The following is a 26,426-nucleotide window of genomic DNA, read 5'->3' as shown; positions in this document are numbered from 1 at the left end:
TTTACCTCCTGTTTTCACATTTCAGTACTCCACTTTATCCTTCTCCTTTTCTCCAGACACTTCCTTTTGCATTTTCATGCACAGATTCCTCATTCAACCCTCTATCCTTCCCTTCCTTCAGCAACTACTCTACAATGGAGTCATCAGAGGACCCCATCATCCAAGTCAAAGATGAACAACTCATGGTTTCACCATTATCCGGTGAAAACCCAGTTCACAGAACTGCTTATTTCATCAAACCTTGCGTGGAAGACTCGGCAACTCTTCCTCATTCCATGTTCTCTTCTGGAAGAACAGCCACTGTCAATTCGGACCACGCGAAGTTGCTTGAAGTAAGATACAAAGGGTGGCATTACCCAAGTGCAGAATGGAATACATGGGTCCAACAAATGCAACACAAGTATGAATGTGTGTGGATGAAAGCTGGGATAGACCAGGCAATCAAAGCTTCAACTTTTCAAATCCGTAGGAATGATGAGTTGATCATTGAGCTTGCACAAAGATGGTGTTCTAAGACCAACACGTTTGTGTTTCCTTGGGGAGAAGCAACGATAACATTGAAGCAACGACTCTTCCCAATCGCCATATTCAATTGCAATCGCCTTTTGTTTGGCCATCCATGCTTTTCTGTATGAAACCTTATAGGAAAATTCACTATTTATCCTTTCTTGAATCAAAGAAATTTTTATTGATGGATCTTCTCTGATCATGCCTGTAATTCAAATAAGTAAATAAAATTACAAATTAAAATAACAAATAACACAAAAGTAGGATACTATGAACATAAAAAACGTACCTACTACGCAAGTCGCAATTAAATTTGAATCAAGCTTCTCATGGTCTTGTGTCATAGTCATATTTAGACATGTGTGCGGTCCACCCCATTGTGTCACTTTCCATGCATCAGTTTTTTTGGATAAAATTGCCCTCATATAAAAAGGGCAAGGAGACTCTTCGGTGTTGTTGGGGCAACAAACGATATATTTGTGTGATTTCGTTTCAACAACCTTAAAACTTTGATGCACCTTCATCACATATTGTTTGAGTGCATTTTTGACTGCATCTTTACTGTCAAAATCCATGCCAACATATAATTCTTGTCCAACATTAAAAGTCGTTGGCATGTCTAGACCACAAATGTCCTCCTCGTCCGGATGACTCCAGTTGATATTATTATAATGGCTAGCATCATTCCAAAATGGATTTTGAATTTCTGGTACACCTAATAATTTATAAAATAAAATCACGTCAACAAACTACTCCTATTTAATTACCATTAAATACAATTCTCATAAAAAGATAGATGTATTCAACTAATTTTGTATTTCACAAACATTTACCTTCGCTTGGGTGAACAATTGAAACTGGTTCAACGATGTCAGTGACTTCATCGTCTGTATGAGATATTCCATCATCACTATCATCTTCATCGAAAGACTCTTCAACGTATGAGTTAGATGCAAGATAATCATCATCATCATCATCATCATCTTCATCAACATGTAAATTGCTTATATTTTTTGGCAGTTCCGACTCATAATGAGATACATTACGTCCACATGACGTAACAGAATTTGCAGCATGAAACATAGAACCACCAGCAACATCCTTTTCTACGTACAACTCTAGAACTGACATTTGTTGTTGTTGTTGAAAACTTTCGATCATAGTTTCAACATCTTCGTCATCACAAATTTGCAACGCAACATATTTTCCTGAAACTAAAAATCTACAACTTATAGTAGAAATAATTTCATTATTTTCTAACTTTACCTTATCTCCAATTTTTTTTTTCAAAGCATTGAAACTAATTCCGCGTTTAATCTGAATGGCCTTTTTACTGCCTTCAAATATTACACCATCATTGTCTTCAAATACTCTTCCGTTGAAATACAACACTGTAATAATTGAATTCATGATATACCTACATCAACAAAATTCAAAATAAATAATCATAACAACAGTCTTTTTAAAATAAATAAGTGTATCTGCTTGCTGCATCTACTAAACTTAAACTTGGGATACAAATTAAAATAAGTAAACATTATTAAAAAATTACTTCAACGTAAAAAACCTAATTACAAATTGGCTTAAACTTCACGTGTTAAAATTTGTTTCTAAATAAAACAATTATTACTTCAATTAACTATTTTGTGAATCATAAAAATAAAAAAATTTATTTGCTTCTTCTAGTAAACTTAAATAAACATTGAGACGTCATTCTAACAAAAAAAAAAACAAAATTACTCATACGTCAAATTAAATAATTCAAAAAAAATTCCTTCAAAAACTTAAAGACTCACATATAATATTTATAACCGGAAGGGTCACAAGTCAAATTTCTTCTAAGCCACAAAAACCATGAACAAAGAGGATTACAAATAATTAGTCATACTAATTTTTAAAAAAAAATTCTAATTAAAAAAAATTCACTTAAACTTTACCTTCAAATTTTAGTCTAACAAATCAAATTATTATTTCAATTAAATATTTGTCAATGATACAAATATAAACTATTTATTTGCTTGCTCTATTAAACTTAAACTACACATTCATACTTTATTCTAAAAAAAATTAATCTAATTAAATAATTTATGAAAAATTCTTCAACTTTACCAAAAATTTCAGACACAAAATAAAAGGATTATAAATGAAAGGATTACACTTAAAAAAATTTTAGACGGAACATAATTAAAATTACAATTTTTTACACGGAACATAATTAAAATTACAAATTTTTTATTAACTTATACTATATTTTATAATTAAAATTACAATTTTTTTGTTGTTAACTTATACTATATTTTATCACAAGTAAAATGAAACTTCGTTTTTAACTCTAAACAAACCAGAAAATAGTTAAGAAATAGCATCTAATTAGTTTTTGTCTTAAATTAAATTATATTTCAAATAATACCAAAACAATTCTATATGTCAAATACGGAAATTAAATTCATTCACAAAAACAGTTAAAAAAAGGCTTACAAATAATTACTGCTAATAATTTCTAAATTAAAAATCTAATTTACAAAATTAATGCAATTTGACCTCCAAATTTTATTACTTCAAAATAAAAAATTTATACATGACAAATAAACAAAACTAAATAAGACTTATTTAAATAAATATAAAATACTTACTATACAATCAGCAAATTTCAAACTTCAAACGAACCTCTTTCTTCCTCTCTTCAGTTTCTTACTCTCTTTCAGTATGAAATTTTGCAAGTATTCAATGTCATTGCAAGTGTTCTATTTAAACAAAATTTACAAGAAGAAAGCTGAAGCTATCTCTTAATTTACACGCCATTAAACTGTATGCATGTGAATATGGTGTAGCATCTCTGAACCCCTAACCTGTGAACATTTACAGCTAGTTATAAGCCCTATTTCAGACCTTATGTTTAGTCTCATCATGAACAAGGAGAGCATGCGCAACCTACAGCTAGCTTTGAACCCTATTTCAGACCTTATGTTTAGTCTCATCATGAACAAGAAGAGCATCTGCAACTTCATACGTTGAGTATCATGCAACTGCTTTATTTAAACAAAATTTACAACAACAAAGCAATGCATGTGCCTCTTAATGAACAGCGCCAATCCCGCCAGAAGGGCTAGCGGCACCAGTCAACAGGGAGCATCTCGCCAATGCTAACGGCGAGATTGCCCTTGCCCTATCTCGCCATCACGGTCAGCGAGCCTCTCTCCACCTATATCGCCACTACCAGTAACGATACCAGCCTCTCTCCACCTTTGCCGCCATTGGCAATGGCGGGTTACACCCAAGAACAGACCCCCTCCGTCATTAGTTTTAAAACAAACCCCAATCCGTAAATAGTTTTTAAAATAAGCCCCCTTACGTAAATTTGCCTGTTCTTGCTATACGGTATAACACGGTTGGAGAGAATTCAACTCCAACAAGACTTAGATTAAAATATTTTTTAAATTTAAACTATTTTAGATCAAGAATGTATGTATCTATATTTTCTCATTTTATACTTATGAGTTAAATATGTTTTATTTTATAGTGTGAGTGTTGTTGTAAATATCTTTTATTTATGTTTAATTAAATTGGAAAAAAGTTCTCTCTTCTCCTCTTTCTCACAGCGGGTGTTGAATAATAATTTCATTTTCCTATATCTCAATATCCTGCATATATTATTTTCATTCGCAAGCATAGACGTTTGTTTATGACTTATGAGAGGCAATTGACATTTGCTCACCTAAATGGTAGGCTAAAACCAAAGATTGAATTGTACTGAATTAAAAAGTGAAGTAGCCTGAATTGGAATGGAATATAAGGGCGAAGAGTTAGGCCTTTCAACACTTTGAAATGAGTATGACCCTATATAATATATCGAAATATTAGGTTAATTAGATTTGTATCATTAAATTTTGGATAATGTAGGCTCATATTTATGTAAATGATTCAATTTTTGTTTTCGAGTTGAATACAGGTCATCTGGAGAACACACGCTTTATTATATGTTGGTTTAGGAAGTTTTTAAAAGGTTGAAGTTTTTCTATGATTCTTTAACTTTTTCGAGAGGCCTACAAAATTAACAAGTATATAGCATAGGGGACTTTTTTAATAAAAAAAATCAAATTCATAATTTAAATGAATGTTGCACATTTGAACCCTCTTGTATGGTTTACAACTTTTACCTTAGACAATTACTTTACTTCAAGACATACAATAATACAATCTTGTAGCATTTTAGATGAAACTAGGTATTATTAGTAACACCAGCTGTGGTGCACTGGTCACTCCTATTTTTACTCAAATTCAAAACACACTTATTTATAAAAGTAAAATTTTACATTGAAACAATTTTAATTAGTTATCTAGGTTTTCAAAAATAAAGAGAAAATCATTTAACAATTTATTTACATAATTTAATATATGAAAATATATATTACTATTTCTGTAACGTCTTATTTAACTATAGCGAAAATGTTAAATTGTTGGTCTTTTACTATTTTAAGCTTAAATATTAATTATTTACATGAGCAAAAGATATTTATGCATAAAAGAGATATTACTACCCAAGACAAAAAACAGGTACAAAATCGAAAAGACCATACATTCTATAGATAAAAAAAAAATACTCTGTATATAAATTGGTTACGAAACTACCACATATTTTATGTATACATATTAATACTTTTACTTCGATTAAATATTAATTATTTTAAACTTAAATATTAATTATTTATATGAGCAAAATATATTTATACATAAAAGAGAAATTACTACCCAAGAAGACAAAAAACAAGTACAAAACCGAAAAAGGACTATATATATTCTATAGATAAAAAGAAAATAAATACTGTGTATATAAATTGATTACAAAACTACCACATATTTTATGTACACACATTAATACTTTTACTTTGATTAAATTTTTCAAAATTTTCAATGTATTACTGTTTTTATACATTTTATAATTTTAAATTTATTTTGAAAATATTAAAAATAAGATAATTCATTGAATAAAATCTTATTGACTCAAATATAAAATATTAATGTCCAAATATAATGAATATTATTTAATACTAAATGCGTTTAAAATGTATATTTTTACTATGATATAAATTCATTTTTATTTTGTATTATATTATTTTTTTCTACGTTTTAAAATAAATACAAAAAAAAAACCAACATGGCTCGGTTAGGAAGCTAGTAAATAAGAAAAAAAATCTGAATGATGTGTTTACCAACCTGCTATACTCAAGTAGGATTGTAGCAACCAAACTTGTCAAATATCCAAAATCCCAAGTTCCTAGCCTAAAACATATTTACTAGGATTGCCTAAGTTACACACTTACACTTCTTCCAAATATAACTTAAAGGCCAGTATCCAAAATTGCCTATAAATATGTTTTTATATAACAAGTACTAATGTCTAATGTCAATGCCACAGATTCCCTACAACAAGGAAGTACTCATGGGATTGGCGAAGAAATGCTCTCGGCATATCAACTTCGGTTGACTGGATTTGCTTCCGATAAGTTCCGGAAGTAAGGAGGGTCCCCCATCTAACATATTTTGAAGCATCTTCTTCACAATTAGGTGTTTATCCAGAACCATCAATTCCAAGAGAGTTCTACAGTTCTGTCAGAAACTTGAATCAGCATATAAGTTCAAAACCACCATACAAACAGAGTAATAAAGGCAGTGACAGCATTAAGAAAATCATATCAACGTTTAGGCTCACAATCACCAGATGAAAAAAAATAATAGTATAAAGCCTTGCATAAAACCAATGACCTTTCCTATTATACTTATATAGTTTTATCTGATAAATGATATTGAAATAAATTGGAGTTAGACATTGAGAAACTTATAGGCTTGCAAAATTCTAGGCTTGAATCTTCTCTAGTTTCATAATATACATAGATCATCCCTTATCAGCTTCTTTTCACCTTGTATGGAAGAATAAAATCTGTGATTGCAAACAACACAAGCATGGGCACACACAGAGAGTAAGTGTAGGAATAGATTTTGCCAACCATTGGAGGTTTATTGCATAATTTTAAACTAGAGGGTGGAGGCATATTTCAATAATACCTCAGGAAAAGGATCATTGACTCAATTTTATCTTTAAAAGATTCTTTAAGAAAAAAACAAATGGAGATAATAGTCCAGAAATTTCAGAATAGAAGTCAGCACATGACTAAACTAGTAACTAGCAATTTCATAACAAAAGTGCAGAATTTTGAAAATTTGATAAAATACCTGTGGATTCAACACGTGCATATGATGTAGAATATCATCCTAACACATACAAAATGAAATCGTAAGTGGATTTTTCCATTTCCTAATGAAGGATTAAAAATTGTAAAACTTGATTTACACTAAACCTCAAGTTATAATGCTGCAAAAGGAGATTTTGCCAGATTTTACTTGAAATTCACACACATAAAGAAAGGTGAGGCAAACTACAACTCTTAAAGGTTAGTGGTTATAACTAACTATTCTAGCCTATATATACCAAACTGTAACACAATGTTCAGTGGCTTAATATCATTTTTCACTTCTTGCTTCCCAAGTTCCCTCTCTCTCTCAAAATATCCTTCTTATCTTCTTTTATTATTCTGTTAGAAATCTGTTAAGTAAGGTTGTAAACAAGGATAGGATAAAAGCAAATCCTTTTTCATTATTCCTTTAGGCCCTCTTGATATTAATATGCAGCATCACTCAGAGGTAATCCCATTTAAAAGTTCTATGAAATTTCAAATATATTAAATAAAGAAGTATTATAGAGTTTGCATACCTCCAATATCCCAGGGTTTTGCATCACTATTCCAAGAACACGACGTCTGAGTCCCCTGTAAACAATGCTGTTGATGGTCCCATCTCCATTGACCCATGGCAATATTGGCACACATGATTCACCAGAAGAAAATTCGAGAGTTTCTTTCTTATGATTGACTCTGGATAACCCAAGTCTGTTTTGCTTACAGCCTTCATTCCTATCACAAGCTTGATTTTCAGGATCCACATCCCCATGTGGAAGATTGAGAATTGTCAATTTGTGCACGCTATCAATAGCGGTGTTTCTTTCCCTCGAAGTATCAACAGAAGTAGTATCCCTTTCCTCCGATTCATAAAGCTCACATGTATGATCACTTTTCTCGATGTTTTTTGTTGAGGAAGGTTGTACAACACGAAGATGAAAATCAGACATAGGTGTCAAAAAGTACTTGTGACGGTATAAGACATCAACAACACGGACAGTATCATAAGCATTGACCTGATCCAAAAATAACAAGTTATGTAAAATCATGGTTTGGTACTTGGGTTGTGTTTGAACATGATTTTGGGTCTCAAGCCATGGTATGTGTAGAAGAAGGGAAAAAACTTGCTTTCTGTTGGGTCAAACCATTAGTTGCAAACAAACACATGCTATAAACTATTGAAACAAGGAAAAGGGGGGAGGAACCTTTAAGGCTTGCCCAAATGCTTGAAGAGCATCAACAATCAAGACATCTACCTCTGCTCCTGGAAGACAAAGCCAAAGAAAAATAAACATTTTCAAAGTATAAATAATTGAAAACCTTTATAAATATTAATCGATTTCAAGTCAATTTTATACTTGGTTAAATCTCAGAATCTATACCTGGCAAGTTTATAACCTGGGAAATTTCTCCCATGCTTAATCCTTGGTCACCAGCCTTTTGGATGGCAGCATAAACAACCCTGAAGACCTCAGCACAAATGGCATATGCATGTTTTTTATTGGAATATTCAGACAACAAATGTCGTGCATAGCCTGCCATAGCTTCCCAGGGTGATTCACTATGATTTTCTTCTAGAGGTACAGGGTCAGAAGATTTAGTGATTTCCAAGATATGGTCAGGAAGTGAATAATTACTGCTTTGGCCAATGTTTAATTGGAAATCTCCCTCAAAAGGTTGGCCATAGTTATCATTATCCTTGAACAAATTTAAAATATCAGCTCTTGAAATTGTTGTTCGGTGTGCAGAAATGATGATACCAGGAAAACCTTTTTCCCGACGAGAAATAATTTCACCTTCTACTCCAAAGAAGGATTTTGACTTTTTGGCTTTATCACTATATGAAGACTCGGTAGTATCAGATTTACGCTTTGCACTTCTCAAGTCCTCAGCCTCTCCAACACCATTATCTGGTAGGAATGGAGAAATTGAAAGTTCACCTGAAGAGACTAAAGCAAACAAATGAAAAATGTCCCCACATTGTAGATCTTCAGCAAGATTAGTGCCCACTTCTGTGAGGTCTTTGCCTCTTTCCTCCAACCATGCAGAAAATTTAACAGCTTGCTTTCCAGTATTAAATGGAAATGGTGACTTGGAAACACTCTGCAAGAACTGTTGTGATAGTTCGAAACGTTCATTGCCAGTGCCCCCAACCTGTCAAATGTCGATGCAATTAGAATTTGTATAAAAGCATGCATGGGCACACACACACATGCACATATTCAGGTTGTCTATATAAAACAGTAACTAATGAGAAAAAGGAGAAAGGAAGAGAAAAATAAATCAGGTAGTAAAATAAATCTTAAAGTGGAGAGTCAAATTAAAATAAATGGAAACAGTACCAGAAACTATCTTAAGGTGGGCACACACACACGTTCAGGTTGCTCGTCATAGTTTTAACCTCTTCAGAAATCTAAGGCAACATCCATGAAGTCTTTTAAGGTCAAAGGAAAATGTCCATTATAGTTAGTAACGAGTTATCAGTTAAATTGAGTCTTAGTAAACCTGAGAATTAAGAACAACACTATAGTGACCCTGATTACTTTTATCTTATTTGGAATTTAATAGTGTGTGTATTGGGAAAACTCAAAGTCTCACATCGGCTAAAGATAGTGCCAAGATAGAATATATAAGTGGAAGACAATCCTCGCCCCATGAGCTAGTTTTTGGGATTGAGTTAGGCTCAAACTCACGTTCCAAGAGTGTGTGGCTACCAATGACTTTGAAGTGAATTTCATAGCTTAAATAGGTATTAGGTATTTTTCCAAATACACAAGGATGTACAACCTATATTGGGGGGACATGTAGGAACTTTTATGTATATTTTAATCCATACTCTATATTCTTGTAAACCCTTGTACATGTAACATGCGGATAGAATTTGGCGAATTAAGCGACTAATCAGTCTACACATGTATATTTATAATCTGTACAGCATTCAATAAAATGGAATCTGATGCTAATTCTAAGGGCTAACATACCGGAATTAATTACTCAATCGGCTAAAAATCAGTAACAGCTAATCTGAGTTATGCACATGCTTATCTCTTGTTTACATGTGCTTAATTCTAATACTGACAACATGAATATAGACATTTTATCACCAAATTAAGTCAATTTTGACATAATATTCTCTTAGCAACTGCCTTCAAATATATAACCATGTTGCATATCGTTTTCCTCATGTTAAGCTACAACTCTCCTATAAGATAAATATTACTTCATTTAAAACAGGCTTTACGGTTTAGAAATGAGTCTACACACCCACACACAAGTGAAAACGTAATCTGGCTCATACATAGTAAATAATATGCTTTATAAAATTATGAGGCATGTTACTATTTCACATGATGATCAATATAAAGATGACCACAGCAATCAACAGCACAGGGTCAATTTAAGCACATAACCAATCAACATCACATCTGATGCAATCAATGCAAACAATGAGAGATTGATAACGACTTACCATAACTTTTTTCTCTTTAAGATAGTTAAAAGCAGCAAATAGATCATGCTGTGAGTATCGCCGAAGAATGTCATCTAGTAATTTGGGTGCCTGAGGATCTGTTGAGGTGCTTAAAAAAACAAGTTTAAATAGCTCTACAACATTTGAAATAGCCAATGATTCATTTACTTGTCCATAAACATTAACCATATTATTCAGAAACCTAGTAAAATTTTTATCAAGCCGCCGCCGCCGTGATCTTTGGGCGGAAAATGTATGGGGCTTCCCATGACTCTGAATATTATCACAAGGAATAGCTGATGTAATTTCTTCATTTTCTTGAGATTCCTGCCAGAAAAAAGATTCCTTTTGTCAGAGTATCAGACAGATTCCAGATATTAGAGTATAATATACTCTAATACCTGAAGACTATAAAACAAATTATAAAAATTAAAAATGATTCATCCAACAAGGAAAATGAGAGGAGTACAAAGTAAAATTATGAAATTAAAACTTAAATAATAGATCCAGCCAGGAATACGTTAAGTCTCATTTAGATACTTGGAAGCAATGACTTGACATTATTGTTGTTTAAGTCTTAGAGAATTACAAATCCATCAGCATTCGCATTTGCATCTGACCACCCATCATATTGCAATTGACCTTTTTGGGAGGAGGCACCCAGCTTAGCCATCATCTTGCAGCGAAGAATCTCATCAAGGGCCATCTTGATATTTTTGTTCTCAAAGTCATCCCAAGCTTCTTTGTTTAGACTTGTAATTTGAATTTCAGCATCAGGACTAGAATTATTGAGGATACCTTCACAGGACTGGGATCGCACAAACTGTTTGCAATCATTGTTTAATGACGAGTGCTGGGACTTTTCCAGTTGCTTTGCATATCGTTCACTGAGCATGTTACAGAGTTTATTCACGGCTTTCCTAAATCTCATGTTACTATTCAACAAATTCATTCTTCTCGTACAAGCGATTGGAGTAGCTGGAAGATCAGAAATGGATGTCCAATCTATGCGATGATATTTGGCACCAAGAACAGCACGGTGTTTAACATATTGGATCACCAACTGCCTGAAATGATATAAAATCATAGATACTCAGACCACATAGATAATACCACATTCATAGCCTTACAGGAGATTTTGACAATTTGTAATCTGAATTACAGCAAATATGCCTTCAAATTACAGACCAATAGAACGGATACAAACAGCGGGGAAAAGTACTCTTTTATCAATACTCTTAAGCTATTTATGAATTATAATTCAAGCCATTTTTTTTAAAAAAAAACTTGTTAATATTAAAATCGTGTCATAAAATCAGTAATCATGATCAATTATAAACAATTTCTTTAGTTTTTATCCTTTCTTTGTGAGTTAATCAAAATTTTCAAAATAATTATTTAATATCAAATAGAGCCACAATAATTTTTGTAAAAGTTTATCACAAAAATATCCCCTGATAAGTTGCTTGTGTAGCATTAAGCCCAATGCTACTTTATGAAAAATAAAGCCTTAAAATAACTCTCTTTTGATTTAAGCTTGCATTAAAGGTTCCACTAATAATGGTAACATAATAAGACTATACATTCATTATATTTATCAATTCAGAACAAACTAAAAATACAAGCAAGAATAAGCTGAATTACTTCATTCAATTTTGGCTTTAATATATAAATGGTCCAACTTTAGAGAGCCGTTATTTCCACACATATAATCTAAAGTAAAATAATTATTTCGCTCAAGATTTAACAGGTTCCTAAAATTTCTCTTACCTATCAGTTTTGTCTGACCAAATGAATCTCCTTTGGCGTGTTGGCTTCATTTTGGTTAAGACACGCTGGCTAATAAGGGGGATACAGTCTTGAGGCATACTCTCCTCAAATTCTTGCATATGTGTGGCACACTCTCCCGAATGAACATCCAAATTTTGTGATCCTTCTACGTGCATGTCCACAACATCAGTTACTGCATCATCAATTCTGGCATGCTTTGCAGGCCTGAGCTCAGTGGATTTTTTTCTCTTACGACGAGATGAATTACCCTTGCATTCAGGTGAATTATCCTCTATCTCTTCATCTTTGAACTGATAAACAAAACGGCGATGACTCTTATACATGCTATGTACCTACAAGTGGCATTGAAGTTTGAAAAAAATACATATAGGAAAGAATTGCAAGAGTCACTCATCTTGAAACAGCAGCGATAATACTGAGTTAAATTTTTATTTTACTCAAATAAAATAGAATATACTTTTCCTCATTTAAAGTTTTAAATTCTGGGAGTTCACTTCCATTGACAGTTCTCAGTATAATCTACCAGACTGTGTCTCTAAAACTATAAGCAGCAACTGGTTCAAGAAACAAAGTGTGTGACAAGTTAATCCTAGAATAAAGCCATTAATTTCCTCATCATAATTGATCAAAGGTTTCTTGTCAACTACAACTACACCAATCATGCTTTCTGATATAAATGTGAAATAATATTTTGGAGAAACATATTAAAGAGACAAACATATTAAGCAAGATAATCTACAAAATTGTCTATTTGACTGAGACAAGACAGGAGCCCATGATGTTATGTTCCCTCAAGGATATACTTACCTACTGATACTGATTTTTTTGGGGAGGTGGGTGTACAGTACTGATAATGTATTTTCTTTTCCAAAAGGGATAAACAAAAAAATCAAGTCAACAGCTTGAAACAAACTAACCTGCTCTGTGGTAAGATTCAGATCTTTTGCAATCTTCTCACAGTCCCTATATGAAATATTTTCACTAAGATTATCCTTGGTTACATGCTTTAAAAGTTCAGCACGTTGTTCAGCTGTCATAAGACGAGTAGATGCCCATGAACGGAAACGGAAAAGCTAACAATATAAACAAAAAATTACTATATTTAGAGTTTGTACTGATACCATGTCATCAAAATATAATATTAGGCTGAATATAAGGCATGAAAACTGAGAAATTTTCAAATTGTGAACTGGAGACAAACTTCCAGAATACCTCATGGACCACAGATCCAGGAAATGCATATGAAGCAGCTTTTCGATCAGCAGTAGCATAGCAATTCTCCAATGTTCGCCAATATTCATCAACTGCATCTCTATTAGATAGAATAAAATCATGCCTGACTCTTGGTCGAAGATCAAGAGATATAAAATTTAAAGATGCTGCATCATTTGAAATGGGTTCCTCGATGTAAGGCCTAAGCTCCATCATGTGAGTTTGAGGGGTTTTGACTCCATCTCTAGATTGCAAATCAGTTACAATTCGTATCAACTACACAAATAAATCCACGTCAAGCAGGTATCATTTAAATTTTACAGTGTAATGGTAATCTTATTTCTTTTAACTTTTTTCCTTAACAGTTTCTTACTTTCCATTTTGGCTGACCTTTTTGCCCTCTATTTAGCAGCTTTTTGTCTTTCAGAAACTTAATTTTACAGTGGGAGAAAAAAGAATAATATTATCCTACATACAGTAAGTTTATTATGGCATAAAAACAAGATGGACAAAACTAAGTGAAAATTTACCATCTGCAGTCAACTGCTCAAATAAAAAGTAACATACAAATTCCTTAGCAGGGATGAGAAAAGAGGTAAAATAGCCATGCTAAGAATAACTTAAATACTTGCAAGTTTTACAAGCCATGAGAAGGAATACGGAATAAGTTCCAGGTATATCAGTTTGCGACAAACTTAAAATGCCTTAACAGCTTCTTAAGTAAAAATGTTTTTCTTTTACTCCTGTTTTCTTAAGCATTTCATTACCATTTTTAACAATAGTAGTGCGGCCAATCAAGTGAATATCAATCTAGTTCGCTTATTAATGTTATACCTAAGTATTTTAAATCAGACCCTAACTAACTAACCATTGGTTACCTATCAATCTATCTAGTTTCTTTCACTTCCTTTGACTCTTAATAAAAACCAAAATCTTAGGACATAACATAAATAAATGAGTAAGATTTCTTTAGATTGTTGTAAAAAAACTCAAGTCGGTGTGCCAAAGGCTTTAAATTATGCATTGCCATCATTAGTTGGGTTGCTCTCCCAACTCACTATCACAGTCACATTGGGTAAGGATGAACGGAACTAATTGAGTACGGAAACAAGAACAGAAAACAGAAATGAGAAAGAAAATCCTTAAAAGAGATCAAAAAAGTAGTTTTGTCCACCAATGATTTTTTTTTTTGCTCAGCAAAAATAGATATGTATTAGATAGATGAAATAGTACCAGAGGTACTGAGATTACAGATAAATTTTGAACATAGCTGGTACACAAGATGAATTAAGTACCAGCTACAACCCCTGACTTAAGTACATGTGTGCTGCACCTCTTGGAAGAGGGCTCAGCCAGTACATTCCCTATCTAATTACATAAAGGCATCTGCCAAATTAGAGGACCACTGATTGAAATGTGTATCAAAATCTTTTTCCATTGCTTTAAGCCAAGACCATAAAAGAAGAAGTGCTTCATCCATCAGCTTGGTTGCATTAAAAATTTGATTATCAAATACCAACTTGTTTCTGTGTTGCCATATGGTCCTTGTGAGGGCTACCCACCAGCAGCTCCATCTAATATCCTTTGATCGTGTAGCGCTCGGTACGGTATGCTGCATAAAATGGTCTTTGGGTTCTTTGGGGAAAGCACCCACTGACTTAACCCATGAAAGTGACTCCCACCACAAGGGGAGGACCTTGCTGCAGTTGAAGAAGAGGTGTGCTGCGTCCTCCTCGGAGTTATTGCAAAGCGGGCACATTGGGTCAGTTATCTCCACTTGTCTCCCTCTTAGGTTCAGCTTCGTTGGTAAGCGGTCTTTGATGAGTCTCCAGGTAAAGATCTTTGCCTTAGGTGGTATCTTAAGCTTCCACAGAAAAACGAAACTCCCATCCACTGGATCCCCCCTTATTTCCTCCATCAGAAATTTGTATGCAGTATTGGTCAAATAGATGCCACTCGAATGTTGCTTCCAAATCCAAGAATCTGCTCCTTCTTGTTGAACTGATATCGGTCCTGTTGCCTCTATGAATTCTGCAGCCATTGAAGCTTCACTATCGAATAGGTTTCTCCTCCAATTAAAATTCCATTCCCAACCTTCCTCCTTGTGGCTTCCCATGTGTCTGATAGTTTGCTGTTGTTGGTTAGAAACTTGATAGAGCGTAGGAAATTTTTCCATTAAAGTTCTGTCCCCCCCTAACCATTTGTCCTCCCAAAATCTGGTCATGTCTCCACAGCGCACCTTCCACTGAATTTGCTCTTTTATTTTGATTGACTCCTCTACTTGATTGAGCTGCCTTAGGTCCTTCCACCAATGGGAATGTAAGCTGTTGTTTCTTCCCTCATCTAAATTTCTCCACCCCCCATATTTTGAGTTTAATATTCTAGTCCACAACTGTCCATTATGGTGGAACAGCTCCCATCTCCACTTACCAAGCAATGCTATATTGAATTTCCGCAAGTCTTTTACACCTAAACCTCCTCTCTCCCTAGGAAGACAGATCGTATCCCACCTTACCCAAGCGATCCTCCTTTGCTCCAGGCCTCCACCCCAAAGAAAATTGCGCTGAATCTTGACTAGCTTGTCTGCTACAAAGTTGGGAACCCTGAAAAAAGAAAAAAAGTATATATGAAGCGCTGTTAGGATTGCATTAATCAGTGTGACTCTCCCTCCCAAGGAAATGTGTTTGTGTTTCCATTTCGCAAGTTTTGCCTCACACTTCCTAATGATAGGGTCCCAGGTTTCTCTACGCCTTGGGTTTGCCCCGATAGGGATACCAAGGTAGGAAAAAGGCAAAGACAGCAAGCTACAGTTCATGAACTCTGCAGCTTCCCTACACCACTGGTCTGGTACCGAGATTGTCCCAAAACGGCTTTTTGCGAAATTAATTTTAAGACCAGAAGCTAGCTCAAAACCTCTGAGAATTGACTTAATAACTCTCACGTTCTCCATTGTTGCCTCCCCAAAGAAAATAGTGTCATCGGCATATTGTAGGATGCTGACGGGTTCCTTGTATTTCCCCACAAGGAAGCTTTTAAAGTGATTTCTAGCCACAGCCTCTCTCATTAGGCCAGTAAGACCTTCAGCAGCAATGTTGAACAGCAGGGGTGCAAGAGGATCTCCTTGACGTAGTCCTCTATGAGGAGAAAATTCTCTAGTAGGACTTCCATTAACCAAAACAGATATGGAAGCCGAATGGAGGCAGCCTGTAATCCATTGTATCCATTTGTGGCAGAATCCTAGTCTTGACATCATATAAATTAAGAACTTCCATGAGAGAGAATCATAGGCTTTTTCATAGTCTACCTTAAACACCAAACAAGGTTTTTTACACCTTTTTGCCTCCTCCATAACTTCATTGGCAATCAGCACACCATGTAGCATATGCCTACCCTTTAGGAATGCCGCTTGTCTCTCATCAATTACATCCGGCAGCACTTTTTTCAATCTATTTGCCAAAATCTTTGCCACAATCTTGTAGACGCAGCCTATCAGTGAAATAGGCCTGAAGTCATTGAGGGCCTGGGGATGTTTAACCTTGGGGATAAGAGCAATAAATGAAGCATTGCCTCCCTTCGGAAAAATGCCATTGACATGGAATTCGTCTAGGAATCTGATGATGTCAGGTTTTAACAGCTCCCAAAAGTGCTTAATGAATTTGAAATTCAAACCATCGGGTCCTGGACTTTTGTCGCTCCCACACTGCCAAACAGCTGACTTAATTTCCTCCTCCTGAAAGCTTGCAACCAGCATTGTGTTTTGCTGCTGTCCAATACTTCGAAAATTTGCACCATTAATTTCTAGTCTGTCACAATCGGGCTCACTGAATCTGCTCTCAAAGAAATTGCGGACTGCTTCTTTTACTGTAGTTGGTTCCTCAACCCATGACCCTCCAATCATCACTCCATTTACTACATTGGTCCTGCGGTTATAATTGATGAGCTTGTGGAAATAACTTGAATTACAGTCCCCCTCCCTGATCCATTTTGTCCTTGCTTTTTGTCTCAGCAAGGACTCATGGGCTTGGGCCGCTGTCCATAAGTCCTCCTGAAGCCTTTTACGGAATGCCGCTGTCTTAGGAGATAAGTAGCTATCACTGCTGCTAGCTTCCAGGTTATTAAGCTCATTCTGGATTTGTTTAACTTTCACGAAGGTGTCTCCAAAATGCTGTTTATTCCAGAGCTTCATCTGTTGCTTGAGTATCTTGATCTTTTCTTTCAAGGAAAATCCCCCCCAACCCCTTATGTGAGTGTTTGACCAGGCTTCCCTGACCAGGTTTTGAAACTGCTTGTTCTTCAGCCAGCAGTCAAGCACCCTAAAGGGTTTAGGGCCCCAATCTGTGATTTTGGATTTAAGTAGAATGGGGCAATGGTCTGAAAAATCTCTGTCCAGGTTAAATTGTGTGCTGTCCGGCCATTTGGACATCCATTCGTCAGAGACAAAAAACCTATCCAGCTTGCTCTTTGCGACCCCATTTGGTCTGATCCATGTGTATTTTCTTCCCACACATGACACTTCGTCTACTGCTAGGTCAGATACCCATTCATTAAACTCCGAAATGCTATTAAGATCCCCTTCCCTTTGAGACGAGCTAACTCTCTCGGATGGATGCCTGATGTTGTTAAAGTCTCCCAAAATACACCACATACCAGCAACCTGAAGGTTTTTCAACTGCCTAATAGCATCCCACAATTCTCGCTTGCCTATAGCATCACACGGTGCATAGACGTTCAGGATGAACGTTTTCTGCATGTCTTGATGCCAAACACCCTCCAGCAAAATAAAGCCCCTACCCGTGACCCTCCTTTCCACTTTAAATGACTTTTCATTCCAAATACAGAGCAGTCCACCCACTGTATTTGTCGCTGGCTGTGACTCCCAACCCATATCAATGTCCCCCCACAGAGCTTGACAAACGTCCTTGTCTACCTGCTCTCGCTTTGTCTCCTGAATACACAAAATATCAGCCTGGTGTTTTGATACCAATCTTCTAATTGAGGACCACTTCACTCCTCTCCCCAGCCCTCTGATGTTGTAGGAAATAATGTTCATGGTGAACTTGTTCTGTTTCCCAATTCTTGTGCCTCCTTTCTGTCTCTGACCTCCATGGCTGTAATTTTGTCTATGATTTTAGATTGGTCTGTCTCAGATGTTAGCCCCAACTCTTTTGCCACATCCCATAGAGCTATGGCCTCGTCTTGGATGGCAGTATTGCTTTGGAGCGAAAGATCTTGTGACGTTGTTGTTGCAGGGTGGGTTTCGGGCTCCCTTGGGCCAGGGTCCTTTAGGATGTTTTGTCTTACTGTGCTCTCCTTGAAGGATTGTAACTTGAGAAGCTCTTCGGTCCTTGATTCCGCCATATTACTTAGTTCTGCATGTGGGGGGTCTATGCTGTGGTTTTGGGCCTTCTTCTTTCTACACCCCTTACCCCTAATATACACCTTCCAAGGGCTTTCATTTCCTAGTAAATTCTGTTGGTATATATCAGGTAGGCCTTTTGAAACTTCTCCCTCAGGGTTACTTCCGAGGCCCATATGGGTGCTGGTATGTTGAGAGACAGTCACGGGGGTGTTACCAGCAGGGCCCAAGTTGGTATTAGGCCCACTAAGTAGCCCATCTAGGTGGCGCAGGGGGTCTTCACTATTTAAAAGATGTTGAGACCCGTTGGGGCATTTAATGCCTGTCTCCTTTTGACCCTGGGCAAAGCTGGGTGACTTTTCCTCCTCCGAACTGCATGCCACTCTCCCCTGTGATATTCTGACAAGAGGTGCCCCCTTAGTAACAAGCATTCCAGGTTGTTGACGGAAGCTTCTTTCCTTTTCTTCACAACCTGCTGCAACGTCACCTGCTGCGTTTTCTGGTAGGTGGCACCTAACCTCGTCTGTGGCGCGGCTTTCGGGTCTCGAGGAAAGTGGCAGACCACACTGGTCAATAACCGGTGGGTCGTTGACGAACTGGCCTCCCGTTGGATCCATCTCGGTCCGCCGGACCGTAGCAACTCCGGGATCATCACCGTCAGGTATCCCCAGCGAGAAGGAGCTCCATCTCGACATAAGAGTGTCGGAGTCGCCGTCGTCAGACGAAATCAGTTCTGATGACTCCAGGTCACTCCGGTGGTGGCGTGCAAACCCTCCTTCGCTGCTAACGATCTCTTCCACCAACTGTACTGAGTGGGTCACCTCTCCAATTGTTACTGCCACTGAGTGATGGATGATCGGCTTCCACGGGGTTCTGACGAGCACACGAGCCCTATCGAGCCTACGTTTTTCTTCTACATCGTCATCTATCTCCACGAAATCGCCCACAGCTGCCACAATCTGCTGTATGTGCCTCACGTCCCATGCAGTTATCGGTATACCCCAACACTAGATCCACACCAGCCTAGCTTCCGGTTTCATGTCCGGCTTCCATTTCTGGAGGGAATAGAACAGAGACACACCCTTGTCGGTTTCTTCTTTGATGATCTCTTCTGCTTTCGAGTCCGATAGGCCAAGTAGGATGAACATGTCGTCTCCTAAATACTTAGGCGTGACGTCAGAACCTAACATCCAGGTGATTTCATCTTCAAGTCTCTCGAGCGAGTTGAGTTTTTTCAACCTTCCCACCCAAGCGTCTGTGTACCATCTTTTCTCCCCCTCCGGGATGTCGAGGATAGCCGATGAGTGTGAGCCCCCATGTCCTTCGAGCTTAGTGTTTAAGTGCCTCATTTGCCCTGTCTTGTGCGTGTTTGTGGCTAGTGCCTCCGCGTATGTCCTCATGGATGCATTGTTGGGAAGTGTTGATCTTCGAACTGCTACTGTTCCACCTTTTTCTTTATGGCTTTGCCCTTGACTGCCGATATCAGCTGTGAGCTTGTTGTGTTTCTCATTTGCTCTCCCATACCTTGGTAGATTCACGTACATCTTCAATCCACCAAGGATAATTCTATCTAATTGCTTTTCCAGTCTGTTCTTGTCGAACACTCCCTTAAATCTCACAAACCCGTACCTCCGACCTCTCCTGTTTCTCTGCTTAGGGATGAAGACCTCCCTAACCTCTCCCCATCGTCTGAAATGAGTCCAGAGGTCTTTCTCCGAAACGTCGTCAGGGAATCTCGTAAAATAGTATAAGGTAATGTCATTTCTGTTCCTCCAGTTTAGTTTTTGGTCTCTAGCATGCTGTCCAAACCCATTTCCTCTGTAGTCTTGCCTGGGAACCTCGCTACCATTAGGTTGTCCTACTCTCGGTTTGCCTCTCCGCCTGTTTCTCACGGTGGTCTACTCGTTCGCTCCCTCTCTGTCTCTCTGGCTCACATTCGCTCTCTCTCTATCTCTATCTCTATCTCTCACATTCGCTCCCTCTCTGTCCACCAATGATGACTGCAACATGTCAAGGAATTGCTATATTTTTTTGGGTAAAGATGACTCTAACTCTAGCCTTTTAAGCGGTTGAATATTCCACCACTCCCAGACCTTAATAAGATGGAACCAGCAAAACAAAAGTAATTGCAAAAGAAAAACTTTAAATCATTCCAATTTAAAACAAAGACTCAAATTTAACTCAACAGTAAACAAGAATACCTTTAATCGCCGTAAAATGTCAATAACTAACGACAATCTTCCTGTTGCTTGAGCATCCATTAAACACTTGTACTCCTCCGGAGGAAGATCAGAGAGACGTAAATCCATCTTGCACTTTTCAATCATTTCTTCATAATTTTTAGTGGAACCAACAACTTTTAAGAATAGTTCAATTGGCATTTCTTTAATAGTTGCTTCTAGAAAAAATAGTTTGCTGCTACTATGAGGAGTACCAGTTCCCTCGAAGGCACATTTTTTAGATGATAAAACATCAATATGGCTTGTTGACCTATGCAGACAATCCCAAATAAAACTGTGCAGCAGCTTTGCACGAATCATTTTTGCTAATACAAATCCATTAGCACGCATGGCTTCTGCTTTACTAGCCTGCCCATCTGGAACTATAACGCTTTGATTTTTCTGAATACCCTCCATTACAGGTAGCAATAAATCATTTTTCTGATGTGAAGCACTTTTGCTGCGAATATAACAATTAAATGATCGTATTCTATCTTGAATTTCATCAAATAACTCAGGAGTTAGACTCATGGATGGATGCACAACTACCACACAATCTTTTGTCCTGGAATATTCAGAAATAACAGGTGAATGTACTGTTATACATTTGACCTTCTCTTGTTCTTGAAGTTTAGTTAATATTCGGTCAATAGTCTTGCGGTCCACTTTTGTAGACTTATCCTTCTCAAAGCCAATAAGACACCTATTTATCTCAGATTTCAAAATGAACCTTTCATCCTACATGGGGAAAAATGTAAAAAGAAATGTCTTAGAATGCTTCAATTGCAATAGGATTAGGAAAGGAAAAAAGAAAAAAGGACAGACCTTTAGTCTTTCTAGTATCCTATTTGCCCTTCTAGTGTTATCCACACTTAAAGATAAACTTGTATATCTTTGATTTGATCCAGTAGAGAATGGTTTCAACATGTCAGATGGAAATGCTCCTGATGGTGCATTGTCTGCCTCCACTGATGAACTGACCAATTTGCAGTGAGAAACTGTACTTCTTCGGTCAAGGACCAAATCTTGCAAGTCTGCTGACGTTCCTACAAAGTTTGACTCAGTATTTCTTGGAGATACACACGATAGTTCTGCACCAACACCTCTATCTTCCAATTTTGCAGGGTCATCAAGTTTTCCACTGGTAGTTGAAGTCTCAAATTCAGATATTATTTTTGAACTGTCAGACACATCGTTAAAAGTTTTGTTTTCATCAAGCTTGCAAATAAGTCCAACTTCTGGTTCAGGGTTGAAATTTTTAGAAGTCCAAACTCGAATTGCCTTAGATTTTAGGCATTGTTCTTCCTGCACTTTCATTCCAAATCTATAGCACAAATTTACAAGTCGAATGTGACTCTTTTTCAGTTCAATCCCAAGCCTCTCACATATCTGTTTACAAAAAAATCCCAATAAATTCAAAGTGCAAAGGCAATGACATTCACATTTAAGGATGCATCATTGAGAACCAGCCCTAAAAACATAACTTCATTTGAAGAGAGAGAAGGATAAAAAAGAATGGAGCTGATTTCAATTAAAAAGTTCAAAAGTTTATACAAGAGACAAACATTCCAAAAAAAGAGAAAAGGTTGTCGAGCTGTAAATATTAGGTATTAACTGTAAAATATTCTTAGTTTAACAGGTTTAAATAGCTTAGATTGAGGGATATTAATTAGGAGAAAATTGAGGGGCATTGATGAGGAGAAAGTGTATGAGATGGTTTGATTAGGAGTGATTTGTTTCCTTGTTGGATACTTATATCATTCTTTAAATACCTATTTAATTCCTATATGGAGAATAAAAATGGAATCATTTTATTGTCACATATTTCAAGATTTTTCTACAAAGGTACGTCTAAATAAATCTTTTTTTTAAAAAAAGATTCATTACATAAAAAGGATGGAAAATACATTGCGGTACAGGATAAGATATCCTCCAAGGTCTAGAGCAGAATAGAAACAACTAGGAGTGAAACAACTATAAATTGGAGCCAAGCCTACATCCTCAGTCTCTCTGTATATCAGTAATCAGACAATAGCAAGTAGCAACTCCCTAGAAGCAATATCAAGCAGAACACCAATAGAAGCCATACACACAAACTTAGTCCCCTCAAAGCATTTAAATGAACAGGAACCCATCGCCTCCCATTATCGGGAAGCAATCATTCCATCTAATTGTTATTTAGGAAACATTTCCCCTTTTCATTTGTTACAAATTGACCTTGCCATTGAAATACTGAATAAAGACATCACATGCTTTTAAGGCTATCAGCCACAGTATAGGAAGCTGACCAAGCTCCCTAATCATTTAACATTTATATCTGACAACAGGAACTATATTGTAAAGACAGAATTAAGAACACAGTGAAACTGCATCACAAGGTTTGGGTGAGCTTGTGCCTTGTCCATGCTTCAAGCTAAAAGAGCATCTGCATGACACAACCAATTCACTCAAACAGTATAACTTCACCCTTACTATCATCTCTACAACTACATCTCACTTTATAGAAATTCACTGCAACCATTTTCTTGTCAGTAATACATTAAAAAACGCAAATTATATTGCAAAATATTCCCTCTAAATCTTCTCTAAACAACAACATAAATTTAAATATAATATTCATCAACAAGTTTATTCAAGTACTTTTAGAAAGAAATAGCCAACCTCTGATCCATATCAATTCATCAATGCCCTAAACAATGTAAATCAATGAATCTAATTGTTTGTTAATTCTTTCTCTTTTCCTGGAATTGACATCTTTTCATGTCTTCCAACAAAGAGAATATAAGAATAAAAAATGCACCTCCTTCAAAGTAATACCACAAGATCCGGCAGCATCAATAATATCATAAATTTGATGCTCCATGGGAAGCTCCACAAGCTGATCAATAACTTGACATGTTTTCCCGGAGTTCAACTTTTTATCTTCATTTCCAGATTCTGTAGTTATTGGGTCAAGAAGGCGCAGGCAAGCCTCAATCTGCAAACACATAAAGAGTTACATCTATATGATCACCACAACAAAGTTATACTACCTTATGGCTAAGAGGGGGGAGGGGAGGAATTGGCTGATTGTAAAGGACAAAGTATTCAATTGATGTAAAGACGTGTAAACATGAGGTATAAAAAAGAGATATAATAATCTAAAAGGGAAAACAATGGGAGCTAAAAGAAGAGGTTTGGTTACTCAGACAGTCAAATGAGTCAATATTAATCTCATGGCATGAATAGTGGAGAATTTGTCATCACTGCCATGTTATTTGAAAGGACTGTGTTAAAATACAGATCCACCAAGTAACCACATCTTATATTTTCAGGCAATTACAAGATCAATCAGATTCATTCTTGTCTTGCAACAGTAAAAGATGCCATACTTAGAAATTCAAGGGTGAAAATGATACATTGCAAGCCCAAACAATATGTTTTTACCCTTAATGTGACTACTTGTTTATTTATTTATTTTGACAGAATAATGTAACTGATAAGTTGGATTTTCTTCCCATATGGAGAAGAAGATTTATAATGCTTGCCAAGAAAGGCATTGCCGAGAAAATTACAATCTCCAGCAAAGACTAAAATTCATCAAACAGGAATGAGTTACAAAAAACATAGATACAGTGTAAACTAACCAACCTTGCCATTCACCTTAGCGTCAAACTGCTCCACAATACCATGTGCCTTCAACCTTTGAGAAATCTGGTTACATGAGCAATAAGGCAATCTGGACATATAGGAAAAGACATAATTATAATTTTGGAAAGTTCAAACTCAGAAAACGTACTTGTCGCCAAGCCCTTTGTTTTGGACGCGATCCACAGTAACCAAGATCCTTCTTAATATCTGACACAAGAAGAACCTTGAAGAAAAAAGATGACAATTAAAACATGAGCATAAAATGATGAGAATAGTCGGTCGGTAAATTTAAAGAGAATTGAATGAAAATGAACCTTGTCATTGGCTTCTGCAAGCTTTTCACAAATAGCTTTCATCTGAGGTTTATAATCCTTAAGATGAACATCTGTTTGAAGGGTGGTTCCATCTGCATCTTCATCGTCATCATCAGGGGAGTTGAATTTGGTAATTTCAAACTCAAACCTTTGATGAGAGTCAAGTTGCTTCGCATAGCGATGCAAGTATACTAAATGGGTAGCTACACACGGATAATTCTTGGATTCACCATGACCGGAGATTTGTTTCTTTTTCTCAATTGCCGAGCGCTTGACAATCAAGCCTTGACACTCAAGACTCCTCAACACATAATGGAAGTTATTGGGATCAATGTGCAACTGTTTGGCAAGCTGAGTTTGCGTAACACCATTCGCTCTAGCATTAGCAAGAAGGCGAAGGACACGCATTTGGGCATCTTGGAGAGATTGCGAGTCGTAGAGACCGACAAAGTTGTCTGTGAGGCTCTGCTGAGCAAAGATCTTTGTATTGAGCTTCTCGGCATCCTCCAGTTCCGAAGAAGAGGGTTGTGGTTCAAACCGGAGAGTGGGAATGCGAAGCAGGTTTGTCCATATGGCTCTTTTGATAGTGGAATTGAGACAGAGATTGGAGGATGAAAGAGAGGGTGAGTCTTCAAGCTTGGCCCACAGGGATGCGAGAGTTAGTCCATCTTCAATCCCACCACATATCTCTTCCACCGCAGCATTCACAACCAAGTTCATTCTTTCTTCAAAAATTTATCAACATATGTAAGCACAATAACAAAGAAAGCAGAGGAGGCAAGAGCGTTGTGAAGTTGTGAAGATGTGAAGTTGTATGTACCTGAGATCAGTGGAGGCAAGAGCGTGCGGCGAGAGCAGAGAAGAAGATAGGGATTAGGGATAGAGTCTGTTTCAGATGTTGACACGGCGCCGCGCTGTGTCCTCTTTTCTGTTCGCTCCAATATTTATAATACTATAATAAAACCTAAATTAAGATTGTTGCCCAATTAATTTAACGTTTTTTCATTTTTCGACCCCACTAAAATAAATTCTTAACATAGTTCCTACAAATTTCAAAATGTTTCATGTATAGTTTATGTCGATAAAACTCATCAACTCACCCTTATTGCAATCGAATTCCACATCATATTTGTACCATTATATTTAAATGATCCAATCCAAAATGATCCAATCCAAATACCACCTCATTACAATCGAATTCCACATTCCCTGATCTCTCTAGAACAAAGAATAAGAATACTTTACTATCACTTGGCCCAGTCCACATCATATTTGTACCATTATATTTAAATGAAAGGAATTAAAGGAACTAAAGGAACAAAATTCATCCTTTAATTTTCATTCCATTTTCCTGCAGGGGATTTGGGGTGTACTTTAATTTGATTCAAGATATTTAAGAAGGAAAGTTTTCCCTTTTATAGTAAACAATTGTATTTTTGTATTTGTTGTTGGCAAAGGTTCTTATATTTTAGTTTCTATTACCTACCAAAGGTTCTTCTCTGTCAAGCTTACTCTGCTATTACAATCCTTTTTATGTGGGTGTTATCTGTTGTTTTTCTTTAACCCAGTGTTTGGTTTACAAAGTTTCAGAATGTTAGTATTTATGTTAATTCTTTCAATGCATTTGAGACCCACCCGTGGTTGACTTGATGGCAATCTTGTGTGGATCTACACAGTCATTACTCATATCTTGCA

General features: G+C 36.4%; 1 protein-coding gene across 8 annotated transcripts in view; it reads right to left on the bottom strand.

Moving 5' to 3' along the window:
* Positions 1-5,740: 5,740 nt before the first annotated feature.
* LOC100816444 (uncharacterized) overlaps positions 5,741-26,426 on the bottom strand; it is a 32,178-nt gene continuing 11,492 nt past the window's right edge. Inside the window, exons 3-19 of one of the 8 annotated variants that reach the window (XM_041012796.1) lie at positions 25,552-25,695; positions 24,732-25,456; positions 24,566-24,640; positions 24,418-24,480; positions 23,588-23,764; positions 21,613-22,176; positions 20,770-21,525; positions 13,213-13,488; positions 12,918-13,073; positions 11,980-12,332; positions 10,799-11,276; positions 10,210-10,536; positions 8,123-8,894; positions 7,946-8,004; positions 7,277-7,756; positions 6,739-6,777; positions 5,741-6,124 (exon numbers count right to left, since the gene is read on the bottom strand). In XM_041012796.1, the coding sequence (XP_040868730.1) occupies positions 6,107-6,124; positions 6,739-6,777; positions 7,277-7,756; positions 7,946-8,004; positions 8,123-8,894; positions 10,210-10,536; positions 10,799-11,276; positions 11,980-12,332; positions 12,918-13,073; positions 13,213-13,488; positions 20,770-21,525; positions 21,613-22,176; positions 23,588-23,764; positions 24,418-24,480; positions 24,566-24,640; positions 24,732-25,451 (5,313 nt within the window). In that variant the 5' untranslated portion in view covers positions 25,452-25,456; positions 25,552-25,695 and the 3' untranslated portion in view covers positions 5,741-6,106. The remainder of the gene's footprint in view (positions 6,125-6,738; positions 6,778-7,276; positions 7,757-7,945; positions 8,005-8,122; positions 8,895-10,209; positions 10,537-10,798; positions 11,277-11,979; positions 12,333-12,917; positions 13,074-13,212; positions 13,489-20,769; positions 21,526-21,612; positions 22,177-23,587; positions 23,765-24,417; positions 24,481-24,565; positions 24,641-24,731; positions 25,457-25,551; positions 25,696-26,426) is intronic. The other 7 variants (XM_006604873.4, XM_041012795.1, XM_003553765.5 and 4 more) reach the window with 7 other exon arrangements.

The sequence above is a fragment of the Glycine max genome, chromosome 19 (genome assembly GCF_000004515.6).
Source record: "Glycine max cultivar Williams 82 chromosome 19, Glycine_max_v4.0, whole genome shotgun sequence".
Lineage (NCBI taxonomy): Eukaryota > Viridiplantae > Streptophyta > Magnoliopsida > Fabales > Fabaceae > Glycine > Glycine max.
This window is presented reverse-complemented; position numbering and strand designations above follow the sequence as displayed.